The sequence below is a fragment of the Cyanistes caeruleus genome, chromosome Z (assembly GCF_971803275.1).
Source record: "Cyanistes caeruleus chromosome Z, bCyaCae1.hap1.1, whole genome shotgun sequence".
NCBI lineage: Eukaryota > Metazoa > Chordata > Aves > Passeriformes > Paridae > Cyanistes > Cyanistes caeruleus.
Window position 1 is genome coordinate 27,293,758 of NC_141732.1, and position 26,301 is coordinate 27,320,058.

The 26,301-nt window shown below is 48.3% G+C and overlaps 1 protein-coding gene and 1 long non-coding RNA gene across 2 annotated transcripts; one reads left to right on the top strand and one right to left on the bottom strand.

Moving 5' to 3' along the window:
• Positions 1-6,791: 6,791 nt before the first annotated feature.
• Positions 6,792-25,334, bottom strand: LOC147648250 (uncharacterized). The gene is made up of 21 exons (XM_086867980.1): positions 24,009-25,334; positions 23,530-23,567; positions 22,999-23,102; positions 21,350-21,488; positions 21,011-21,210; positions 19,964-20,091; positions 19,618-19,787; positions 18,721-18,792; positions 18,274-18,396; positions 17,848-17,970; positions 17,141-17,276; positions 14,967-15,030; positions 14,137-14,185; positions 12,745-12,854; positions 11,800-11,917; positions 10,870-10,969; positions 10,265-10,461; positions 9,805-9,939; positions 7,634-7,885; positions 7,318-7,485; positions 6,792-6,966 (listed from the first exon to the last, which is right to left on the bottom strand). Exons 1-19 carry the CDS (start codon positions 24,082-24,084, stop codon positions 7,841-7,843), a joined length of 2,127 nt encoding a protein of 708 aa, XP_086724106.1. The 5' UTR covers positions 24,085-25,334; the 3' UTR covers positions 6,792-6,966; positions 7,318-7,485; positions 7,634-7,840.
• LOC147648251 (uncharacterized) lies at positions 25,143-26,119 on the top strand. The gene is made up of 2 exons (XR_015280472.1): positions 25,143-25,185; positions 25,483-26,119. It is a non-coding gene; the product is annotated as an uncharacterized LOC147648251 (long non-coding RNA).
• Positions 26,120-26,301: the final 182 nt, after the last annotated feature.

Below are 26,301 nucleotides of genomic sequence, written 5' to 3' on the forward strand. Positions count from 1 at the left end.
AGCTGAGGAAGGGATTGTAACATCTAAGCCGGGTGATACCAAATTGAGTCTTAAGTGGGGACTTGGTGGTAATGAGCTAGGCCAATCCAAATGATCCAAGGAATGTACAAAAAATCCTGCCTATCTGGGAAGTAAGGCTTAGTTTATGTCAGTAGTTTCAAGTGCCACCTAGACAAGTTCTGAGACTCCTTCAATACCCACCTTGGGGAGGAATACTTCTACTTTAGACAGGAAGACCGGACTGTTTCAGTCAAGAGATCCTCATGTTCTGCCTTTAACCTGTGACTTATATAAAGCAGGGGATGGAATTACAACTTCCTTAAGTGCCATCCCATACACCCTGTCTGAATCATGCCAATACTAAACATACTAGCTGAGTTAAATTGTGGAAAACTTAGTATTGTAGTTCACAAAGTTAAAGCTCCTCTCATTGCATGAAGTATTGTATTGTGCCAAATCTATTGAGAACAATTGAAATAATAACTTTGCTTTGTGGATGGGAATTACTAATGTCTGTTGAATGGGAAATACCTGAGGAATGGTGAGAAACTATGGTTAAGAGGTGTCAAAAGCAATTTGCCTGGAAATTGCAAAAGAAAAGAAGTAAGGAGGAACTAGAGGGCAAGACCGGGTTGGCCGCTGTAGTCGGCACCAAAAAGATCCTGTACAGCTGCTATGGGCTGCAGCCCCATAGGGAGGGGAGGGGAGGGGAGGGTATAAGCCATACCCAACCTCTGTTATTCCTTCTTCTGTCACTTGTACTTTGCCTTTTCCCTTTCAAGACACTGGCAAAGCCATGTTACAAATGCTTCCGAAAGCTTTGCATGAAAAACCACCAGAGTTCCTATTTTATTCCTCACACCCATGTCAACAGTCACTGTTATGTGCCACCAAAATGAAATACTTGTATGCAGAAATGGGAAAAAGTATTAGATTACAGAAAATCTAAGAACAAGTGGTAACAGCTTGGCAAACAAATGTCCAAAAAGAGAAAAATGGATTTGTTTCACATTTGCCATTAAGGGAAAAGTCCAAGATTTGGTAAAGGAAAAACTGTCAAGAAAAAAGACAAAGCCAGCATAGCAATCTAGCCCTGTATTAACCTCACGTCGGGTCCTGTATACAAAGCTTAAACAGCAGTTAAACAGAGAAATAGATATCTCAAAATTAAGAAAGAACCTGTTTGTAAAATTAGGGGAAAGGTTAAGTAAGGAACTTAATATAACTGACTGCTGATTCTGTGGAGGGACTTTGATGACAGAGTGTTATAAATCCATATTGTGATATTGGCTTTCACAAGTATTAGGATGAGTATTGTATGTTAAATGCTCTGCAGCTCCACTTCATTTCATTTCCTGAGAGTTCCATAACAGTTTACTTCAAATAACAATTTTCTATCTTCAGCCTTCTTGGGTCCTAATATATCCATGTAAATTCTGTTATAAATGACAATATAATATTGGCTCTTGCATTTATGTATTAGCTTTTGCATGTTGTTAATAATCACAAGTATTTTGATATAGTACAATTTACAATTCCTAGATATGAATATTCCTTTAATTTAACTGCTTGTTAGTATAATATAATCTATCAGTTTATTTCTACTTAATTTATGTTTGTTTATTTATATTTATTTATATAAAGTTTATATAAATAGTAGTGTGATAAATAGATATTATATCCTAGGCCTTAGCAAAATATTAAAATGGAGACTATGAAATGTTAAAATGCAGTTATGTAATGAACCCAGAGAATGGTGTAAAACAATGATGTTGTTTCTCACATCTGCAGGCAGGCCTCTCCAAGTAATAAGATAACAGTGACAAAAAACAGAGCACCAGAGAAGAATTTATTGACTTCTTCTCGTTATCAGGGAGTGGGAAGCAACAGGATGGAATCACAGGAAGAAATAAAATATATATTTATACTTAATCTACAGGATGTCATATAGACAAGTCAGAGGTTAAAAGCAAACAGAAGAGTTCCTGAAACATCAAAACCTCACAAGAATGTTTGAATAATGTATAAACTTATGAATATGCATGTACCCCCATCAGTGGAATAGTATCTAGAGAACACTGTTTTAAGCTAATGATGTGTTCTTTGGCCAATTGCCAAAAACACCCCAGCGCTTGATATTGTCCCTTTTTATCCCGTATTAAACTTCAAAATTTTAAAGAGTGAACTTTGTTTTTCACAATTCTAACTCCAAAGTAGTGTTGTGTGGCAGAATAATACTGGAGATTGTGAAAAACAAAGTTCACACTTTAGAATTTTTAGTAAGTTTAATGAGGGATAAGAAAAGGGACAAAAGTATCCAGCACTAAGGTGTCTCTGGCCGGTTCGCCAGAGAGCATGCTGTAGATTTGAAACAGTGTTATCTTTATACTGTATCATTCCTGAGGCTCATGCATATTCATGTGGTTTAGTATTCAAACTTTCTTGCCAACAATTGATATTTCAGGCTCCCTTCTTGTTTGTTTTTTAACCTCTGACCTGCCTGCAGGATATTCCATTGATGAGGTCTTCCCGTGTTCCCATCCTGTTGTTTCACACTTGCCAAGTGTGAGGATGGAGAAAACCTTCCTGCATGCTTATGCTCTGGTTTCCATCATCCTTATCACATAGGAAATATATATCTACCACTGTGCTGACGAAGGTGAGGAATGCCAAAGACTTTATGGCTGGGCTGCTGAAAAACATATGGCCCAACCATCTTTCCTAGGGAGAAGGAAAACTGGGAGTTGAGGAGTAACAGAAGCTTTTGAACCTTCATTTCTTTCAGTCTGCTCTCCAGGAAATGTCTCTAGGAAAAATACACTTCTTTGAATTCCATGACAAGTGGAAGAGTTGAAGCAGTGGAAAACAGGCAAACAGGAAAACATTGAAGAAATCTTACAGCCTCTGGCCTGGAGGAACCATCTTGTTGACTGTTAGGTTTCCTCCTGACTTAAAAACCAATGAATTTGCTTATGCTAGCAATACTTCACAGAATCCTGCCATGTCACCAGTAACAGTGCCTGCACTAGGGCTCCTCTTGAAATAACCTAATATTAAGCTGAGAGCTGAAATGTGTTACAGTATCTGGGAAAGCATGAAATGCCAGACTGCAAGCATTCAGTTAATCTACATGCACACTAATCTCTGCATGTAGTTGAGGAAACAAGATCATGAAAGCCTATGGGCTAGAAACTAGAAGTCCACAAATCTACAAATAACAGGTCAGATTTTAAAAGGGATTGTCGCTGTTGGACACTAAATGATTCACACAGACACAGCTCAATGTATGATAGAAAAAGAAATTCACACTAATGGCCTTCCACCTTGTTTTACTACTTAGGTCCCAGACAGGGCAAAACAGAGCCTGTTTTACTGCTTTCCTGCCTCATGTTAGGCAAAAGCAAATCTTGCTTCCTTCCCAGCCTGCTTGTTGCACACACACAGCATCAAACCCCGGGGACAGCTGTAACAAGGCCCAGTGCAAAGCAGATGCTTTGAAGGCTCCAAATCCCACCTGCAGCGGCTCCGTCAGACAAGAGCAAGCTTCTGTCAGCATCCCAGCACCAGCCTGGTAGTTCCCCCCTCCCTCGTCTCCTCTCCATTCTCCCCAGCCCCTGCTCCCAAGACCTTGCCAGGCCATGCCATTTGCTGGGCTAGATAAAGGAGCGAGTTTCCTGCTCCTTTGGTGCAAATACCAAAGCTGTGAGAAGTGAGAGGATAATGTTCACTCCCGCTTTGCTTGATCTAAGGAGGTTGGTGGAGGCCCAGAGCGGGAGGCTGGTCTTTGAAAGAGAAACCGAAAGTGAGCTGCTGCTTTCTTGGATGTGTGAGGAAAAAGACACAACTTTGGGGGTTCAAATAAACTAGGGTGTTTATTAAGGGAAAAAAGAAAAGGGGAGGAAGGGATAATGGGTGAGGGAGTAAAAAGAAAATAAATTTTATAAAAGTCCCAGGTCTGAGGATTGAGGAATCCTTTGGCCGAACCGGGGTTTTGGTCCCAAAGCAAGAACTCGGCGGCACTGCAGTGAATGCTGCTAATCTGCACTCAAATTTATATAAAAAAGTCTCTAAAAGAGATGTAGACCGAAGTGTGCAGTGTCAGGTCCTCAGCTGCAGCTAATCCACAGTTAAAGGGCAGCTCTTCAAACTTCACAGGTCCTTTTATAATCTCTGTCCCCTCAGCTTGTTGCTGGCAGTCCCACCCCTGTAGTTGTTGTTGATTGGTGCTGGTAACATCTTCTCCTCCAACAGTTTGCTGTCCTTGGGGTAACTGAGGTTTTGGAGGGAAAGTTCCTCATTAGTATGCACCGTTGCCCTGGTGTCAAGTTACAACTCTTCCGGGGCAGGTTAAAAATTCTTTCTAAGATGCTGCTGGTGAGGGGATTTGCTTGGAAAACTTTGAAAGTAACAAACTTAAAAGAGATTATTAAACTTACAAACAATGCATCAATGGCAACAAACAAATGAGTAAGGGACTACAAAAAGAGGGATAATGCTTATGACAATTAAACATTCAATTGGAACACACAAAAAACCACAACCAGTACAATTCTACAATGAACAACTTCTAAGCAACAAAAACAACAACAACAAACAATTCCACATGCAAATGCCAATCTCAGGTTTTATAGATGACAGATGTTAATGCACGTGGATGTTAATTTTATAGAATGGCAGAGGTTGGAAAAGTCCTTGAAGGTGGCCAAGTCCATCTGTCCAGCAAAATGGAACAAAGCTGCGTTGCTTGGCGACCAAAAGTACTCAAACCCCCGGCTTTTATCCCTCCAAGTATAATGAGACAAGCCCACTCACATAGATGCAATTCATTGAATTAAACAAAGCCTCCCTTTTCACTGCAAGCTGAGGTTTTTAGGAATCCAAGGATGAAAGCCCACCATGATTTCACTGGCACCATGGGGACACACCTTTGGAAGTCCTGCCAGCTGGGGAAGGGGCTGGGCCTGTGGGAGGATGCACGTGCCCAGATCCTTCTCAGGGCCAATAGCGTGTTTGCAACACCAAACAAATGGAACAGACATTGCTGGAGTGATTTCAGACAGACAAAAAGACAAAATGGAACAAACTTTGCTTTAATGAGAAAGACAGCTTTTGTCTTCATGAAAACAAGAGAACAAAAGATGGAGCTTAACGAACAACACCAAAGCTCTTACATTGACTGATAAGAATCGAACAATAATAATCTAATAATCTAATCTAATAATCTAATGATAACAATAACCTAATAACCTAATAATCTAATAATCAGATAATCTAATCATCATAATAATCTAACAATCCTAATAAATCTTTAAGAAAGCTAATGAATCTCAACTAACAAATTGAGAAATGTCGCTAGTAATCGAATCTAATAATCTAACAATAATAATCTAAGAAGCTAATAACCTAATAATGTAATATTCAAATAATCTAATCATCATAATAATCTAATAATCCTAATAAATCTTTAAGAATGCTAATGAATCTTAAGTAACAAATGGAGAAATGTCTATCTAGTCAACTAAATAGAAGAATGAACAATCCTAAAAACTTAAAAATCAATCTATCTAGATTTCTATCCAGACCATTTGACAGATAATTCTTGTTAGCCCTGGACAAGTGGCAGGCTTAATTTGGTCTTTTCTTCTTGGGGAGTGTCCCTGTTTTAGAATACAGGTGTCTGCTAGGGAGGGCAGGAGCCTCCCTTGCAATGAACAAATATAGCCCCCTTCCCTTCGAATTATTTTAATTCTGAAATCAAGGAGCCTTCAGGCAGAGATCTGGGGATAGGAATTACAGTTCTTTACTAGTATAACCAGGCAAACAACAATAACTACAGCATTAGCAAGAAAACAGAACCAGGGACCCCGGGACAGCTTTCTCGGCTGAGATGGGAAGGGATGGAGGAGAGGCTTTGTTTCACAAACCCCTCGGGCGGGCAGTGCCGGTGCTCCTGCAGGGCTCTGAGGAACAGTCGGCTGGAACAGCAGGGATGAGCAGAGATCCTGGGCTGGTGGCTGAGATGTATCAGGACCTCCGTGGTGGTGCCTGGCACTGCCACACGTCCCGGCAGGAGAGGGGGGTGCGAGGCCACCAACAAAGAGGGAAGAAGGAGAAGAAGCAGCAGCTCCATCTGGGTGATGGCAAAATTCCCTTCTCCCCACCGCAGCAGCTCTGCACCCAAAGTTTCCTTCTCCGAAGCTGAAGAAAGCCCTCCAAACTGTCCCCACCCTCCTTTTTCCTGCCCCCTTCCCCCTCTGGGCCTGGCCAAACTCTTTTGTCACCCACCAAGTACCCACAGTTAGGTTGTCCTTGCAACTAATGGGTAAAAATTCCATGGGCAAGCTAGAACTAAAAAATAGGACACCTAACCCCCAACAAAGAGGTATCACTGGCTGAAAGGGACTAGGCCTGTAGGGTTAGGTGGAAGGTCCAAGTGCCCTTTTCGTCACCCTGTCTCCAAAGGGCCAGGAGACAGGATGACAGATACTGCTTTTATATTTAAAAACAAAAAGGGGGGAATGTTTGAGAGGTTTTTGTGCCATGCTCTTCATTGCTTTCTGGCTGGAAATGCAATTGCACTTTCTGCCTCATCCACAAGTCCATGGCTGGGGAAAACCTGGCCAATGGCCATATTCCAAAGGCAGGGTAGGCTGGAGTTGATAAAGGAAGGACACTGTTCCCAATTCCAAACCATACCAGAACACCCACAGGAGGGACATTTAAGAAAGAATTCAGAAGTGAATGTAGAGCCATATTGCGTGGGAGACAAGGAAAGGAATCTTGCAAGTGGCTTGCGAGTTTCTAGGATTTTTATTGCGAGTCTGCTGCTAGCTGGCATTGGAGAAAGTAATCCTGAAGTGTTCCTGGTCATGTCCTCAGCTTCCTCAATTGCTTTGCTGTGAGTTTCCTACATTTTCATTTGAAAAGCACTCGGAGTGGAGATTTTTGTGGCAGGGGCCATGTGACCTGTTGAAAGAAGAGGGGAAGTAAAACCAGATCTCCCACATCTCCAGCCTGGCTCTGCCAGGTGGCTTCCTGGGGGATCTCCCTGCTTCTGAGAGACAGCTCTGGCCTTCCCATTCTTTTCAGGCCAGCAACAGCATTCGTGCCTTCCTCACATCTGCACCCTGGCAGCCTCTCACCTGAGAGGCCCTGTCCCTCATGGCACAAAGGTCTCTCCAGCACTGTTGACCAAGGACCAGTTAAGAGACAATCCCATACAGACAGACAGACAGACAGACAGACAGTGTCCAGAGAAGCAGTGCCCTGAAGGAGCCCAGAGGGGTCCAAAACAACACACAAACTCTCTTTTCATACCTTTTGACTCTTGACTGGCCCTGCTTCATGTGTCTTCTTGTTCAGCTTGCAAGGTGCCAACTTCCTGCTCCATCTCTCCTGCTCCCTCTCTACATCTGCCAGGAAGTTTTCTCCTTGCAGCAGCGGCTGCTCCTGCACCTCCACATGCTGACATTCCATCTCACAGGCCTGGTGGGGGGAGGAAGACACTTGCAGATGAAGTCCCAGACAAGCTCCCCAAAGAAAGAGTGGAAGCTTCATGCCCCACACAACACCCCACCAGCTGAAAAGGGCACATTAATAGTGACTTTGTGCTCTCCAGCACCTGTGTCCTTACCAGAAATTTAGAAGGAGGATCAGCAGATGGGAGAAAAGGAGATGCCACCTTCCTTTCCTGCTCTGATGGCTGCCTGTTTCCTGGCCCCTGGCTCCTCAGGATTTCTGCCTGGTCTCAGAGGCTCTGTTCTCCAAGTGCTCAGGTGGTCCTCGTCATCCCCTCTGCTTCCTGCATTACTTTGCTGCCGGGATGACAGCCATGGGGTTGTCAGAAGAGGCTGGAGAGAGGCTCGGCTAATCTGAGAAATGGATGCTGCCCAGAGGGAAAAAGAAACAAAAGAAACCAAATGAAAAAAGGCAAAGGAAAGAGGAACCATTGTTTTCCCAGCTGAGCTTCTAACAGGGTTGTGAGAAATTAAGTGGAGATTTGTGTCAATCTAATGGTGACACTCACCCATGTCTGTGTGTCTGCGAGCAATACAGAGACCATGGGATTATTACTAAGAAGTGGTTTGAAAATTAGCTAAAATAAAGCATGGAAGTAAAGTTGAACAAAATAATTATATAACAATCAGCTCTTAGATAACAGCTTGTTCTAACAACCAAATATTAAACTTTAAACTACCTTGTATCTTTGTATAAACTAGTTTGAAGGAAAACTTGTAATCACTTAAAAAAAGGGAAATAAGACCAACAGGAGCTAAAAAGCTCTAGAAAAGCATTTTGAAACATGCTTTGGAACATTTTGAGTTTTGTAATAACTAAAGAAAGAGCCTATGAAGCTATTTTTAGAGAAGTTAGCTTTGAGTTGGAAAATGACTGAAAGAAAGCTTGCAAAATACATTCTGACTAACAAAACATACGCTTAGTTAAACAAACTGCTAATAGAAAACAATATTTTAAGAGAAAGATGAGAGACTACGGACACAGCAGAAGACCGTCTCGGACCAGCTCCCCAACAGATGTTCAAGAACCACAACCACTGATTAGGAGGGAAAACCAAGTATAAAATAAGTGAGGATTTGAGGAAGTGAAGTGCCTAGAAAGGCATAAGAGACGAGCTTTGGAGACCTGAATTTGTGCATTGCTTAGGGTAGAGGAACTCAACGCACCCAGCGCATCGTAAAAACTTGCTCAGCTTTTATCAAACCAATTAATAAATTGGCTATATTGCCTGATGTACTGGCAAGTCTAGCATTTTCATTTATAACAGGGTCAAGCTGGTTTCCTCTAGTGTCCAGAAACACACAGATACAAGTGGCAGAGCACAGATGGACTCAGTTCTGGCATCTTCCTCCACAGCAGGGACAGCCGAGGAAGTGGCCCGCTCAGCAGCTCCCCATCTGCCAAAACCTGGCAGCAAAGCCGCAGCGCTTCTCATCTACGTGACCGGGCCAGGCAGCACATGGGGCTGGCACAAATGCTGCTCAGCTCTCCCTGTTTGGCTGGCAGAAACCCCTAAGAGTGGGCCAGGAGGGACAAGCTGGGTCCCCTGTGAGGCTCACCCTCAGCCCCCACAGCCCCTGCCTTCCCACAGATCAGCCTAGAAGCGCTTGGCAGGGACTGCTTTCATTGGGATCTCCAAACCCCACTGCGGGCCTCTGTCCCCAGCACTGCGATACTTCAGTTCCTTGGCTAGCAGGTAAACCTGAAAACAGCACCCGAGAGCAAAAGAGGGCCTCAGAAATGACGAGAAGTTGAGAGTTCTCCTCTGAGCAACGGCTGTGAGAAATGGGCTTGTTTAGCCTGGAGAAGGGCAATCTGCAAGGAGACCTTTCAATATTTGAAGGGGCTTCTAAAAATATGAGGACACATCTATTAGCAGGGCCAATTGCAAGAGCCAAGGGGAAATGGTTTTAAACTAAGAGAGTTGATTCAGATTGACTCTAAGGAAGAAAGTCTTTAGCAGGAGAGTGCTGAAACACTGGCACAGGTTGCCCAGAGAGCTGGCAGGTGCCCCAATCCTGGCAACATTCAAGGTCAGCTTGGCTGGGGCTCTGAGCAACTTGATCTACTTGAAGATATCCTTGCCAGTGGCAGGGGCCTTGGACTAGATGACCTTCAGCAGTCCCTTCTAACCTGAAGTAGTCTTGGATCCTACTTGGTTTTCATGTGAAAAGCAACCAGACTGGAGATTAAGATGAGGGGGGCCCATCTGATGCCCTGGAGCTCGGCCCAGGAGCAAACCCTGACAGGGAACACTCTTTGGCCTGCAGCCACTCTGCACTGTACCTCCAGAAGTTCCTTGGCAGAGCCTCTCTTGTCCACATCCATCTGCAGGCAACGTTCCAGAAATTCACACAAGCTGGGATGTAGGCTTAGCTTGTCCAGATCTGGAACTCCTTGTGTGCCTATCAGATACTTAGCCTGAGGAAGAAGGAAACAGACTCTACGTGATTCTTTCATATCCTTAAGTACCCACCTAGACCCCATATTTGAAGGCCCAGTCTGCAGTGGCAATTTCTTGCCTAGCAAATGGTGAGAGATGAGCCTTCTCTCCCAAAAGAAAAAGGCCCCAGGGCTGCCTCAGCTATTCCAACATCCAGCAGCTCTTGCCTTGACAGCTTACGTGGGCCCCAGGGACATTTTAGAAGTGGGCCTTCTTGGAAGCTGTCCAAGCCGTGGGAATGGGATTGTGTCTAATGGAGACAGAGCAGAAGGCCACTGGCATGTGGGCTTATTTGCACCTTACCATAGCACTGGTTTTCCAAGTATACGGAGCCTCTCCTATGGCCATTTCTATTCCCACAATCCCAAGGGACCAGATGTCCACTTTGGGGCCGTATGGCTCTCTCCTGACAACCTCGGGTGCCATCCAGCGAGTGGTCCCGGCCATACACCTCGGTTTACTCTGCTCAGGGCTGAGCACAGCACAGAGGCCAAAATCAGCTGAGGAGACAAACAAACACTGCTTCAAAGAGGAAACCAAGGAAAAATGTTCCTCAGTCTAAGTCTCAGAATGCAATGCTGAATCAAGGTGGAAAAGGAGCTGTGCTCTTGTGCAGCCTCAGGGCTGCAGCCATGCATATGGGGAACTGTCCACTTAGCAAACCCAAACCATTCACACCGTGGCTTTTCCTCATTCACCTGAAGCTTTAGACTGAACTTCTCTCCCTCTGGAGTGAGCATGTACAAGCCAACCTTGACACCTTGTTGCTCTCTACACCTCTTAGCACCTTGCAGCAGTGCCCTGAGCTTGCAGGAGTGCTGCGTGCACTCTCAGCAGCAGCTGGCAGCCACTCAAAAGCAGCCCCACACCACCTCCCCGCAGCGCTGCACCTGGCCAAGAATACCCACCCAACTTGACAGAGCCATCCAGGCCCAGAAGTATATTGTCACTTTTGATGTCTCTGTGGATCACGTCGTTGGCATGAAGGAAGGCCAGGCCTTGCAGGCACTGGGAGAGAAAAAAGAAACGGGAAGCCAAAAGTTAGCCTGATCTGATTGCATCACATGCCAAAGGAAACTGCTCCTGAAAATTCACAGATCTCAAAGGAGCAGTGAGTGGTGGCAAGAGGAAGAGCTTGCTGCTTCAACTCTAGGAGAGCACGATCATTCCAAGGGAAGACATATTAGTTGCTGAGGGGGAAACATCAGTCCTTGCTCGAGACTGTCCCCTGCAAAGCCAGTGGGAATGAGTGCTGCTGCAGCTGATGTGCTTTCCCCATCCGGAGGACAAGCAACGGTTTGCCAAAAGAGGAGAAGTCCCTGCCTTGGGTACCAAGGGGATCACTGTCAGCTGGGAGACTGGAGGACAAGGGTTATAAGGCTGCCTTGACAGCAGACTCAGAAGGAGATCTTTTGTCAGTTTTCAGCAGCAAGCACCATGGTGGGGGCCATGCCATCCTTTGGCACAGCCAGACCTGTGAGAGATGAGTCTCTCTTTGGCTTTGCCATAGGTTTAAAACTCAGACATCAGCCCCTTTGCACTTACAGGCAAAGAAGGCAATGCAGAAAGGTTCTGGGCAAAGGCTTGGAGGGGCAAAGCACAGAACAGAAAATAAAACTGCAAAAGAGACAGAGAGTTCAACAGCAGTAGGTAAGTGTAAAGAAGACTGCAGTACAGGCAGGGCCACAGGCAGGCAGTTCAGTCCAGATGCTCTTGCTTCTCTGAAGCGTAAAAGAGCAATGCAGAAAGAAAGCTCTGAACATGGAATCACTCACTTAGCAGCACCTTCCAAGGACAAGCCATGCCAAGCCATGGCAAGCACAAGCAGGATCCCTTACCTCCCGGCAGACCGTTGCTATGTGTCCTACAGCCATCGTTCCCATGTGGATCACCTTAGCTAAAGAGCCTCCGTCCATATACTCCAAGACCAGCAGGAGAATCTCATTCAGAAGGTAGCTGGAAGATGAAAACAAGAGCGTGGAGATGAATGTGCACAGCTAAACTGCTGTATGGAAGGAAGGGTTACAGCTGAGTTTTGTTTCCAGGTCGCTGGTAAATGAAGATGGAATAAAATCAAGACCATCTCCACCTAGGCAATCCAGTGCTTGCAATCTGTGTCTGAATGAGGAAGGCACATCTGTGGAAAAGGAGACAGCTTAGGCGGCAAGCAGGGGAAAAAGACACATTTGTGATGGCCCAGATAAATCTGGAAGTGGACACATGCCAGCAGCTGCTTCATTATCTTCATATACCAATTGCACCATTAACTCCAGCAACAAGGGAACAGATTTCACAGCTTTTACCCAGGGCAGGCGAGTGTGCAGCACTGCAAAACACCCTTTGGAAAACGGTGCATAAAGGACAGTCACAAAGGGGAAAAACAATTTCAGACCTGGCAAACCATGTGTCCCCTAGCCTAGTCTTTTGGAATGCAAGGCAATGGAAAATGGTGGGAACAGTGCAAGGGAAATCATTTCTGTCATGCTTTCTCAGCACTTCTCCTGCAAAACTCAGGAAAAACCATGTCCTCATAAGGGCATGAAGTGAGTGAATGTGCAGGCTGCTGGCTTAGGAAGAGAGCCAGGTTTCTGAGAACAATCTTCAAGTTATTTATGCCGGGAATCATTCCTGGGGACAAAATGCAATCTCCTCCCATGCCTGGCCCAGGAGTGGCTTGATGTTAATGGAAAGATGCATTTTCTGCCAGCAAGTAAAGACCTTTTAAACCTTTGCCTTGTGAGTATGGCAAGGAGCATTCCCAGAAAAATCCCAGAAGTACTTACCTTTCAAGGTAGGTGACAATATTTGGGTTCTTGTATTCCCTCATGACCAGGATTTCTTTCAATACGTCCTCGCAGCCCTGGTGCTGGAGATCAAGTTCCTTTACAGCCACCTGCAATGACGTTGAAAGCCATTAGGTACAGACATTACAAGAGCCTCTTTCTCCTTGTGCTCATGGGCCACGATGCCTTGTCACCTCGGGAAAAAGGGACTCTAAAGCATCAACCACAAGGCGCTAACAACACTCTCTGCACCCACAGCCTTCTCAAATAGACTTGGTTTCTCACCACTATTATCATTTACACACGTTTTGTAAGCCAAAAGCAATTCTGCTTCTGTGAAAAGAAATTGAAATGGCTGGAAATATGCTATCATTTCTAGGGACTGACCACTCACTGTTTCAGAACCGGCTGCCATTCTTGATTGTGCCCCAATGTAAATGCACAGCTACATTATGGAGAAAATGCTGTCCAAAAAAGAACTCCAAGGCAACTGAAAGTAAAGTTGAGTTTTCTCAAAACTTCCCTAACTTTTATAGTTTGGATTTTGCATCTCTGAAGAACATTCTTGAACATGGTTTAGACTTGTAATTATTTAGTGGGTTTAAAAAGCAATACTTCTTTCTGTGGCAGAAACCCCCCATGTTATAGGCATGGTTTAGGGCTTTTGGATTCCTCGTAGACCTCCCTCCGAGCACAGTTCCTGAGCACAGCACTGCAGGTGGATAAGGAACTATCAGGAAGATGGAGTTGTATGTGCTGGGAGCCAGAAATGAGAAGTCAGGACTCTGAACTTTTAACCCCAAAGAGCAGTGCGGCTCTCCAAGACACCACCATGCCTGTTCAGGACAAACAGCATCCCTGTAATGGAATGTCACTGACACAGAACCAACACAAGGTTGTATTATTTAAGGCTCATCATTGACTTCTCCTCATTGACCCGTGTGTGTGTGTCTGTGTGTGGGCCACGTTCCCTAGGACTGAAATGCAAAACCGTGTCCAGACAAAATCTCTCCTTCCTTAGATCTTGTATTATATTTACAAACTAAACCACATGATGGAAGATAATGGGCGATCCCATCTGTGTCAGAACCTGGGCTTAAGAGGAATTGGGCCAGAATGATGGCTGTTGCCATCAATCACTCTATGCATATTTATCCAGTAAGTTTGGACTAGCGTGTCCTTCTCTGAAACACACCACCACCATCCCTGCATCCATTCAGGATGCAAGACAAAGTCTGTCCAAAATGCATTCTGCAGGCTGCCTCTAGGTAGGCTGCTTCTGCAGGACAGCCTTTGCAGCAAGGACAGGTGGCCCAAAGCTCTGGCCACAGGTCACATTGCAAGGGAAAGCACTCCAGAGCAGCAGAATCTGCGAGGGCTGTTGGCACTTACCGCTTGTCCTGTGGCAGTGTCAAAGGCCTTATAAACGGTTCCAAAACCCCTAGAAACAGAAGAGTGGCAAGAACAGAGAAGCTGTTCAGTGCTGAGAAGTGAAAGGCAGCCCAGGCAGGAGCTCTCTGCTGCCCGGAGTGTCTGTAAAACACCATGGTTTGTCTACTCTTGTGCCAGTAGCCCAGCAGCCCAGCAGCCCTCTGCATGCACCATGTTCAAGTGAAAAGCTCCATCCAACAGGGAGGAAAAGAGCTGCTACAAATCCCAAATGTACACACTAGATTATGGATGTGGGGGTATTCTTCCCTTCTTCCTTTTTGTGCCTGTGTGTGTGTCTTTCCAGGCAATGGAACAGAGAGACCTGCTGGGCCTTCTCACCACTCTCTTTTCATTCTATCTGCCAAACTCAGGCAGCACCACGCAGCCTTCCTTATTGTCCTGAGCACTGAATATTGTTTTCAGCCAAAGACTGGAAAGAAATGCCACCGACAGCAGTTATCTGACAGCTATCATGTGGGAAGCTGCTCTCTCAGTTTTCCTTCATCAGTGTGGCCATATTACTTTGAATCATACAAAACCATGTCTCCTAGGAAAAGCAGCCAAGTGGTGCCACACGCTTGAGGGATAGGAGGCCTTCCAGGTCCTCCTCCTCGAGGCAGGCAAGAAATTGCCAGCATCCAGTTACCTTGGATGATGCCTTGTGATCAGTAGTGAGACAGGGACAATCTAAAGCCGGGCTGTGAAGATGCTTGCAGCTGGCCTGACTTCCCACTTGATATTGCACCAGCAAAATACCTGGCCCATGCACAAGTAAGCTTGGCTGCACTCACCCACTACCAATAAGTTCCCATCCAGTGTATTTCTTCTCTGGATCTCCCACGCTCACAACGCTCCCTGAAAGAAACAAAACACAAGAACAAACTTCAAAGGAGAGATACCGACTTGCAGGAGATCTGAAACTCAGCTCCACTCTCGGGACTCTGAGCAATTTATGGTCGGTTGGCAACAAGAACAACAGCAGCAGCAGCCCCAGCAAGGCAGGCAGCTCTGTAGCACACATGGCCTGCACAGAGTCTGATTCTCCACGCTCCTTTGAAGGGTTACCTTGAGAGGAAACTAAGCCCATGGAGAAAGCATCAGAGCAGACCAACATCAGAAAACAACAGGCACCAAGGCAAGTAGCTGTCATTTACAAATCAGAAGGAGAGCTGAAAAATCAGGAGCCTTCATTTCCTTGGGAATGCACACTCTCTTGTAAGATTCAGCAAAAGATTTCCTACTTCCAAAGACTAAATACACTCTGGGATCTGGGATGAATTTTTACCAACAGCTGCTTTTTGCCGAGCAGAAAGAATATTGCAACGTGAATTCCAGGAGCGTAGGGGACCTTGTCTACCTCTCAGCATTTTGCCTAAAGAATGCCTTGCCACTTGTCAAGAACAGCAGCTCATGCTATAACCAAGAACAATGGCTGGAAGAATTAGGATCCTCTTCATTGCTGAGCAGGCTAAGTTCTGAAGATGACTTTGCCCATTTCCCATGGGCAGTGAAGAAATACAAGTACTTGTCTTCAGCCTGGGGTGCAGCAGTCTCTAGCACTGGACTCGGCCTCTTCAGCACCACCCACATGCCCCATCTTCCCAAATGGGCACAGTGGAGATGGGTAACAAGGACAGCGCCGCTCCTCAGGCGCTGCCGTGGCACAGACTGCTGCCCAAGTGAGACGCTGATTCTTTCACAAGTCCAGGCAAAGCTGTGCCAATGGGGAGGCAGCTAAATCCTCACAGCTCAGGAAGGCTCCAGCCTCTGCAGTCACACCAGCCATCAGTGGCAGGGCAGGTAGGACAAAAAGCTTGGCAAAGCCCACCAATGGCCACAGACAACCACTGTGAAGAAGCCAGAGTCAGACTGAGTCCCATTACAAGCTGGTGCCCCACTCAAGACAGACCATGACTGCCACTGAGTCCAGACCCACACAGGACTGGATCAATGCCCCTTTTGTCCCAACAGTTGACAGCAGACTCTGAGTAAACTGGGCTCTGTTCAGTACCCAACCTGTTATTCTCTGACAGCGCTGCCCTGGCAGATATTACATGCAAGAAGCAACTTGGCTGTACTGCAGAGTCACCAAGGCCATGGTGTGCTTTCCTAGAGCATGATCCGAGCAGGGATTGAGGCCAGGGCTTGGCTCTCCAGGAGTATTGACGGGCCGGGCATTAGCCGTGACAAAGTGGCCGGTACCAGGGGAACGTGCAGCAGAGGGGCTGCAGCCTTCCTCCTGAGAACTGCCTGCAGGGCACTTGGATCTCACTGTGCCACATAGATGCATTGTCTCTTTGATGCATCTTCCTAAGCATACAAGTAAAATATCAAAGAGGGATTGTAAAAAAAAAGTCTCCTGTTTTTCTTCTTTTTGTGCACTTGGAAAACACCTCTTCCTCTCTGACTCCGAAGGATTCTTCTAAGAATATGGTATTTTAACTTCTGGGGCCTACTGAAAAGACCTCTTCCTCTCCTATTTCTGCTGATACCCTGATACCCTTTTCAAGGAGGTTGGGCTAACCAAAATATAGAATTCTTAACAAAACCAACTGCAGGAGGAAAAGTCCTAACAGTCATCAAAACAACACCAGTATGAAAGCAGCCACACAGCCAAGCAATTTCTCTGAAGTGTTTGGTCTCCAATTACTGGTGACAAGAAAGGAGTCGAGAGGCAATCTAGGACGCCAACAGTTAGGATCCATTTAGCCAGACTAGCACACACACATGTTCCCTGGGTCATTTGCTAGGTCGCAACCATCAGTTGCCACCCGCTCCCAGCTGCCCTCTAAGGCAAAAGGAATGGCCCAAAGTGCTCCCTGGCTGCCTCTGAGTACCACAAGGACTTCTGTAGGGAATCCAGAATGTCTGTCGGACACCAGAATGAGGAGGAATATGCTGTAGTACAGCAGGCACACACACTATAATACACAGCTTGTTTGGACAAAGGATGTACAGGACGTACTCAGCAGCTTCAGGCAGTGCTTCTCTTTCCGCTGCTCTGACTCCTGCCTTGGGCGGGACGAACTGCTCCTGCTCAGGTTTTCAGGCTGCGGAGGGAAGGCTCCTTTGGAAGATGCTGCTGCAGCGCCCACGTCCATCTGGAACAAGAAATTGGTTGGTGTCACAAAGGTGGCTGGCAGAGATGCCCCAGAGAGCGCATATCAAAGGCAAGCCCTTAGGAACAACACTTGTGTTAGGCTGCAAGCTGAGCTCTCAACTCTTCCCGCTCAAGTCCAACCCCACCAAGCAGGCACAGACTACAGCTTGTCAGTCAGCCCGAGTAGAGACTGTGGAAGGGAAAGAACAAGTTTCAATTTCACCCTGTCCTGAGGACTGCATTCACCATGGACAGGGACAACTTGTTCAGAATCCATGTGGGTCACCATGTTGACCTGAAGAAAGCCCCAAAAAGAAAGCGAGCACTAGGAGGCCGGCAGAAATACATTCTGAGCATTGCTGGCCCACAGCCAAAGCACTAGCCCTGCTGCCCAGGGCAGCAGCTGAGATTCAGCAGCCCAGGAAGTGTCCTTCTGAGCAGCTGCAATGGAGAGCACAGCACATGGCAGCCAGAGGCATGGCCTCCATCCTCCTGCTGCTCTGCAGGAGAAAGGTGAGAAGGGCAGAGACCACTTGTTGCATGACTGCACTGCCTACTGCTCTTTCACTCACCTGCTCTTGCTCTGCCAGCCTGTACTGCAGCATCTGCTGCATCCTTTTCATTTCCTCCTTGCGCCTCTCCTCCATTGCCTTCATCTTCCACTGAGCTTCCTGCACCACTGCCTGCAGCTCGTCCTGGATATTTGGTCAAGAAAATTCTTACTAGCACCTGCCATCAAGTGGCAGGTGGCATCCAACCACGCTCAGGTTTCTCCTTTCCCAGTCTCCAAAGACCTTCCATTCAGAAGCACTTCCTTCAGCTTCTCTACCCAGCTCCAGCCCTTCCATCCTAACTCTTCTTCCTGCTGCTCAGCGCTGGAGCCTGTCACGCTCTGTGCTCCCAGTGCCTGCAGTAGTCCTTGCCTCCCCTTTCCTGACATGCAAACTTCACGTCCTCATTACTGCCCTTCCCTCTGCTACCTGCCTAGTCAGGCTCACCTGCCAATCTTCCTGCTGTTCCTCCAGCTCCTGCCTCAGCAGCTCTACCTCCCGCTGCCTATGATTAAGCTTTCGCTGCAGCTGGTGCACCCTTCGCAAGAGAGTAGCCTCCTGGTGCTGCAGCTGCACAGGAACAAAGAGAAGATGGCATTAAACTTCCCACACAACACTTGTGTGGCAAGCAAGGTTGATGTGCTCACACTTTCCCAAAAGCATTTTGCTCTTTTTCTCTTGTTGAACTAGGGACAGCTAAGGGATGCCACCCAGACAGTGTCCAGGAAAGCAGTGCCCACAAGGAGCCCAGAGGAGCCCAAAACAACACAGAAACTCTCTTTGCACACGCGTTGCCTCTTGGCTGGCTCTAGTTCTTATCTCTTCTTGTTCTGCTTGCGAGATGGCAACTTCCTGCTTCATCTCAAGCAACCTTTTCTCCTGCTCCCTCTGTACCTCTGCCACCAGGTTCTCCCTTTGCTCCAGCTGCTCCCAAGCCTCCAAACGCTGTTGTTCCAGCTGCCTTTCCTGATGAGAGGAAGAGACGCTTCCAGATGAAGGCCCAGCCATTCTCCCCAGAGAAAACAAGGCAAGTTGCATCATACCCACAACCCTCCTACTAAAGAGTCCACAGTAGTGGCTTTGTGCCCGCCACAACTCCTGACCTAACGAGAAACTTAGGAGGAGGGTCAGCAAGTGGAAGGAAAGGAGATGCCACCTTCCTTTGCCACTTTGACGGCTGCCTGTTTGATCAGGCCCCTCCCTCCTCAGGATTTTTGCCTCTTCTCAGAGGCTGTGTTCTCAATGTCCCCCTGCCCTTTGATCAAGGAAAAGCTGCAGGTGGACTGCAGGATGACGACAAGGCCAGCACCCCCATGCCTTAATCACAAGACAGGCCACCAGCTGAAATACCAGCAACATGGGGCCTGCTGAGAGTGCTTCAAGGCCAAAGGGAAGACCTCTGTCCTCTTCCACCGTGGAAGGACAGAAAGCAAGGAACCCAGTTGCTGGGACTGCAGTTGGCAGCAAGGTCAGCAGACTGCTGCATGGCACGAGGGCATTGGAAACATCCTGCTCCTTCTCTGCTGCCATGCTTTGTGTGGGCAGCACCCAGCCTCCAGGAGACCATGGCTTATTCACACCCTGAAACCGTGGCTGCATTCAGTGTCCCAGCAGATCCCTCTGGCCATTCTCAGCCCCTCAACTCTGAGCCCTTGAAGCCCTCTGCTGCCTGGCCCAGCAACATCTGGCCTACAGTAGAGCCTTGCCACCGTGTCACATACTCAGGCTGCTATTCTCCTATGCCAGCCCACCACGCTTGCCTGAAAAATTCAGGTGCATATTGTTTCCTACCTGTTCTTGCAGGAGCTTCCTCTTTTCATCTTCCTGAGCAGATTGCCATAGTCTCAGACCCTGGCTGAACTGCTCTTCTGCAGAGCGGAGCTGCTGAGCCATTTCTTCCAGTTGCTGCTGGCTGAGAGATCTTAGAGCTTGCAGCTCCCGACGAAGGCCCCTCACATCCTCTGCAAGCATGAACAACACTCAGAGACTCTGCTGACCTTAAGCCCTTTCCGTTTTAGCCAAGGAGGGACCTGTTCCCAGCTCCTTCACTCCTTGGAAGCCCTGCGCACAGAGCTGCCTTCACAGCAACTGCACTAGGCAGGGCCATCGCCAGACACAAAGCGCACGAGGCTCTCACCAAGTATCACCTCCTTGGCCTGCATGGCTGTGCGAACTTGGCCTTCCAGGTGGCTCCTGGTGATCTCCAGCTCCAATACCTGCTGCTGAGCCTCCAACAGGCTGCATTCCAAGCTCTGCTTCTCTGACCTACAAGTTGTGGGAAAGAAGAGAAATTGTTCCTGGCACACACAAACACATTTTCTAGGAAGATGTGCCTTGAGGCCCCGACACCTGAGGATGGAAAATGGCTGGCATGGAAATTCAGATCCAAGACTATTTCTACCACTTCAAATAGCAAAGCAGGCCCCTCCAGGTGGTTGGCCAGCCTTTCCCCATGACTTAGCCCTGCTCAGAAAGGCCAGCTGAGTTTGATCTCAGCAGCCAAAGCTCAAATTGCCTTTGCCTCCCATATCCCACAAGGGTGGCTGTGCCCACAAAGTCTCCGCCAAGGAACAAAAGCCCAGCCTCTGCTCACAGCCCTGAGCTCATCTGCACTTCCAAGTCACTCTGCAGGGGGACAGAACACAGTGTTCTCCTGACTGACTCGTCAATGTTTAATGCCATTCATAGGGTACCTAGAGATACTTCATTTTCCAGAGACTCTCCAAGGTAAAGAGACTAAAGCTATGCACTGGAGCATAGGTGAAAACACCAGCTTCTAGCAGCATGAGAAAGAAACCAGAGCTAGGATTTGATCGGAAGAAGAACTATCCTGGAGGAGGGAAAGGTATCCTGCCATTTAAATTACTGGAATTCTGTGAACAAGAACAATTGCAAGAATTGCTTTTAGCTAACTAAGCCAGCAGTGCTCACTAAGTTTTGGCACTCTTTAAAAAGGAAGAGGGACCAGCCAAATGGGCCTTGACAAGATCCAGTGGGTGGGTGGACAAGTGAGCAAGAATCAGTGCTCAGCTAAAATCCCCAGAGACACACAGGAAGTTGCAAGAACTTTCCTTTCTACTGCTGCTGCTCAAAAGCACCTCTAGGTCCTGCACCATACTTCACAAGCGTTAGCTCAGAAATGTCTTCCATAATGTCCTGCCCAGGGTCTCCTCCCTGCCTTTACCTGGCCTCTCCCAGCTGCTCCGAAAGGCCTCGTAGCTCCCGCTCCGTGGCTGCCAGTCGGGCTTGCAGGGCAGCGTTCTCTTGTGCCAGCGCTGCCTTCTCGCTGCACACCTGGGACAGGATGTGCCCTTGGCGAGAGAACTCCTGGAGCAGCTTTTCCAGATGCCTGTGAGCTGGCCGCTGAGGGCGGCAAACCTGGAACTGCGGGGGGCACCATTTTTCAAGAAGAAAAACACCACAGTCTCGGGCTTAGCTTGCTGCCAGAAGCAACATTTGGGGCAGTCTTGCCAAGGGCAGCTCCCTCTCCCACAGGTGCTGCCTAGGAATAAGGTGAGCATACCTTTGGCACTGCCTGAGGAACCTCTTCTTTCCGCAGATCTCTCTGCAGCTGTGATTCCTCCTCTGGCTCTGCTGCCACTTCAAACGCCCTCTCCAGTGAGGAGGGGCAGTTTCTCCCAAATGCAGCCAACTCCTTCCATCTACAGCAGGGGCACACACAAACAAGCCTTTCATAGCAACACAGCCTCCTTGCAAAACCACGACTACATACGATGTCCCAAATAGGGCATCCTCAGGGACTTGCAACAGCCCTCTAGATCCACCTCAAGAGAATGCTGGAATGGCCTGGCTAGAGCAGCATCGCTCTTTGTCATTCCTGCAGGTGAAAGAGTCACCACTGAGGAAGTCAACAAGCTTCCAGAAACCACAGAAACACTTCCAGAAAGCTCAGGATCTCTCAGCTGAAGAGCTTCCTGCCTGCTAGGCCTTACGCTCCTCTCTGATACACTGGCTACTGCACTTGCAAAAGTTCTTTGGCTAAGTCAGGCTTGCTAAGTCCAGATGAGGACAGCCACAATTACTCTTGCTTTCACTAGTGCAACAAGCAAAGAGCCCTGAGCTCATCTGCACTTCCAAGTCACTCTGCAGGGGGACAGAACACAGTGTTCTCCTGGCTGACTCGTCAATGTTTAATGCCATTCATAGGGTACCTAGAGATACTTCATTTTCCAGAGACTCTCCAAGGTAAAGAGACTAAAGCTATGCACTGGAGCATAGGTGAAAACACCAGCTTCTAGCAGCATGAGAAAGAAACCATAGCGGGGATTTGATCTGAACAAGAACTATCCTGGAGGAGGGAAAGGTATCCTGCCATTTAAATTACTGGAATTCTGTGAGCAAGAAGAATTGTGACATTTGTTTTTGGCTAACTAAGCCAGCAGCGCTCACTAAGTTTTGGCACTCTTTAAAAAGGAAGAGGGACCAGCCAAATGGGCCTTGACAAGTTCCAGTGGGTGGGTGGACAAGTGAGCAAGAATCAGTGCTCAGCTAGAATCCCCAGAGACTCTCAGGAAGTTGCAAGAACTTTCCTTTCTACTGCTGCTGCTCAAAAGCACCTCTAGGTCCTGCACCATACTTCACAAGACTTAGCTCAGAAAAGTCTCAAGATTTTCACCACGACCCTCAGGCTCTGAGGGAGGAGGTAGGTATGAACTTCCAATCCAATTCCAATAATCAAAGGATCCCTGCATGGTTTAGGCTGGCAGGGATCCCTGGAAGCTTCTAGCCCAGACTTTAGCTCCAACCACCTGGGATCAGCTACGGCGTCTGGAAAGGCTGCTCAAGGCTCCATCTAGCTGGGGCTTCCAAATTTCTAGAGGTGAAATGTGCACAAGCTCTCTGAGGGGCTTCTTCTGCTGCATGATTGCCTTTGGGGTTCAGTGCTTCTCCTTAGGCCCAGCCTGAAGCTCCCTTGCTCCTACTCTGCTCCAGTTTGCAATGCTTCTTGTCAAGCTTGGAGGAGCGAGTCCCAGGAGGCAGCTATGCTGCAGCTCAGTCGGCTGCAGCCAGACCAGCCCATGGGCTGCCTTCCCCCAGCACTGCTGAGCCAGTCAAACGATGACAAAGTCAAATTGTTCTTTGACGCTGGGCCTCCGAAAGCCCAGCAATGCCCAGCCCTGATCACAGAAAGCGAGAAAGCCTAGCACACACCTGAACTCCAGGGCGCTTTGCACCTGATCCCTGCTCTGCTGCTGCTCCACCTTTCTTGCCTGGGCCGAGGAGTCCTGACTGGCAAGAATCTCTCCTGTTGGGGCCTGCAGGGAAGGAGCAGGGGAAAAGCACAAACAAACAATAAGAGCAGGGATGTTGGCTCCTGAGAGCTGGCAGCAGCAGCAAGCGGAGACACAGGTCACCTGGGGGCAAAAGCTGTTGTGTCTTGGTGCTGATGGGAGTAACAACATAAGTCTTGAGTTGCTGTGAAAGTGTCTGAATAGAAGCAGGGAATATTTCCCTGCTCAGTTCTGGTCAACTGGCTTCCCCTCAGGATTTCAAGTATTAGGGAGAAGCCAACAGGAACTGCCTTCCAGTCTTTCAGAGACAGACATTGTCTCTGCCATGCAGACACTGACATGGACTTTCATTTGGCCTGCCAGGCTGACATTAGGCTGCAACAGACCAAGCCCAAAGCTTGCTCCACTATTCTCTGACACCAGGAATGCCAAGGGTGCCCTTCCCACTCACCAAACCATGGACTTGACTCCTTCCACGTTTCAGGCGACCTGCCGGAGACAAAGGAAAATGAGCCAGGTGCTGTTGGAAAACTCTCTGATCCTTAGTAGTCAGTGCCTCCATTGTAGCTCACTGTCCACCATGCAACTAAAGCAGCTTTTTTGTTTCCTCCCTTTCCTAGACTGGTTTTTTTCCTAAACTGCATGCAGTATTTCCCTTTTTGCGCTTTCTGGAAACAATTCCTCAGAAAAGCTTCCCCCAAACGCCTCTCAGCGCTTGCACATCTCTTTGGACACAGCACAGGCCCAGCCCCAGGGTTCAGGAGCACACACAAAGTGCTCAGCTTTTGGCCCTTCAGAGCAAAGCCACTCACTATTGTAGCACACTGAGGGGGTCCAGTTAGACAGGCACATCCCTTGTATGTATCCTTATGGCATCTTTATGGCACTTTTGTTCCAATATGCAGCCCCAAGGGAACAACTTCTACTTACGTCTCAGACCACTAAATAGTTTGCGGCATGACACAGATGAAAAAGCCCTGCCGACTGCTCTACGGACTTGCTCCATCTCTTCAGCAGGGCTGCTCGAGTCCGCAGGCCAAAACACAAAAAGAGAGAAAACTCTCTGTTGCACAGACCGTGCAAGGAAGGGAAAAAAAAAAAAGGATACCCGCAGAAACCCGCGGACTGTATAAGAATAGGGGAAAAATCCAAAAGAAACGTGCACAGGTGTGCAGACTACACCACACGTGTAACGTGTCTGCACACCCTACAACTACAGGGGAAAGAAAAGGATGCCTGCACGAGTCCACAGACTCCTACAAGAGCAGGCAAAGAAAAAAAGACTCCCTTTTCAGGGCACAGACTGCTGCCTGAGAACACCACAACACAGCGTCCTCCTGCAACGAGCACGCCAAGAGCCGCTCTGGACGCTGAGGCCTTGCGTGCACCAGGGCAACTTCCCCTTGACAGCGCTGTGACGTGGCAGCCCGCCGCTGACATCACAATAGCAGCCACTCTAGGTGGGTCTGTGAATTCATGCATTGTGGGAAACGGAGAAATGGAAAATTCCACAGATGCTGAAGGCTTCAATCTGCAGCCTTGGAAAGAGCTTGGGGTAATGTCATGATGAAGGTACACAGAAAGGAGTTACCTAAGTGAGTCTTTGGAGTTTCCTGCAAGGAAGAAGCCCTGGGACAGCAAGCAGCATTCCCAGGCTGCTCTCGGGGGGAAAATCCCAACAAGCTGAGGACTCTGGATGAATGGGTGAATATTGATTGTGAGCTACACTGGCCTGCAATAGCAAGGTTCTGGCCACAAAAGTAAGGGGCACTTAGTGTACTCGTGTCAAAATTCTGCATCTTTCTGGGAACCAGAGGAACGCTGCCTCCTCCTGTGAGGAACTCAGCTTGGGAAGCAATCCTTCCCTCTGCTTTGGGTTTTGTCTTTTTCATTCTGGACAGCAGCTGTTTGTAACACCAGCCGAGCCTGCCTCCAGCCTGGCTGACTGGACCCTGTCAGCAAAGGAAGAGCAGGAAGCCTGCAGAGGAGGCAGTGGTGCTTGAGGAGGCTTTGTGCCCTGCCAGCTCAGCGCAGGCCTGGCAATCAAACGCCCTGAAGCCTGCCCTCCATGGCAAGATTCCCTTGCTCGCCGGGCTGCGCTTAAGCTGTGAGTTGCCCTGGCGCTGTGCGTTGCTCTGGCGCTGTTGCGGACGGACGGACAGACGGCCGGCCGGGCCCGTCTGTGGCTCGGCCCTGCTCCGCAGCCGCCCGAGGCTCTCCCCCCTCACAGAGGGGCCCCGCCCCGCCCCGGGCGCCCCCTGGTGGCTGCCCCGCCCCGCCCGCCCCGCGCGGGGGCGCCCCCTTCCCATGGCGCCCCCAGCGGCAGCCGCCCCTCCCTGCAGGCACGGAGCGGCCTCGGGCCCTGCTGCTCATCCTGGCACTTGTGTCCCTTCTCTGCCAACAGCCAGAAGGCTTGAAAGGAAGTGCTCTCCAGCCGTTTCCCTCTGTGTCAGCTGCTCCCTGCCCAGCGAGGCAAACATTGACTTTCAGATAAGCACTGGACAAGTGACAGGTGTGGTTCTTTAAAGCCCGGGAAGAGTGGATTCCATCCTCATCTGCCTAGGGGGATGAGCCCAGGAGGAATTGCCCCACCCTGGACCCTCCTGCGCTGGCCTTGTGGGGTGGCAGCCCAGGGAGTTCAGATTGCGCTTGAGCCCCTGGGGTTTCTCCCTTGCTATGTTCCTATTAGACCCCAACCTTAAAACTCCACCCTGGTTCTGTCCCATAAACCCACCACCTTGTCTCTGTCTGGGGCTCTCTGTCTCTGGATCTAAGCTGAGTTTGTTCCTGTGTTGAAGAAATGGTTTCCTGTCGCCTTGAAAACTCAGCTTCTGAGCTTGCTCACATGGTTTTCTAAAGACTTTCCCAGGACTGTAACTCTAAACATAGAGATGTGTCCATTCTTTCTGATACACGTCTTGTGATGGACATCTCTCACGGCCAGTGCGGTTGGGAAAGTGTTATCCTGACCATCCAATCCCTGGCCGTGGTCAGAAACCTCTAAATCCTGGGAGAAGAAATAAACTCTTCCTTTCACCACACCTGGAGCTGTGTCCGTGTGATCTGTTCATCTCCAGTGGCAACAGTTTCCAGAGATCAGGAAACTGTTACAGAGCAGGAGATCATCTCCTTGAGTCCCATGCTGGTCACTGGTAAACTGTAGCCTCCCTGGACACGATGCTGCAGCCCCAGAACACTACACCTCAGCTTTGCTTTGTGGGGG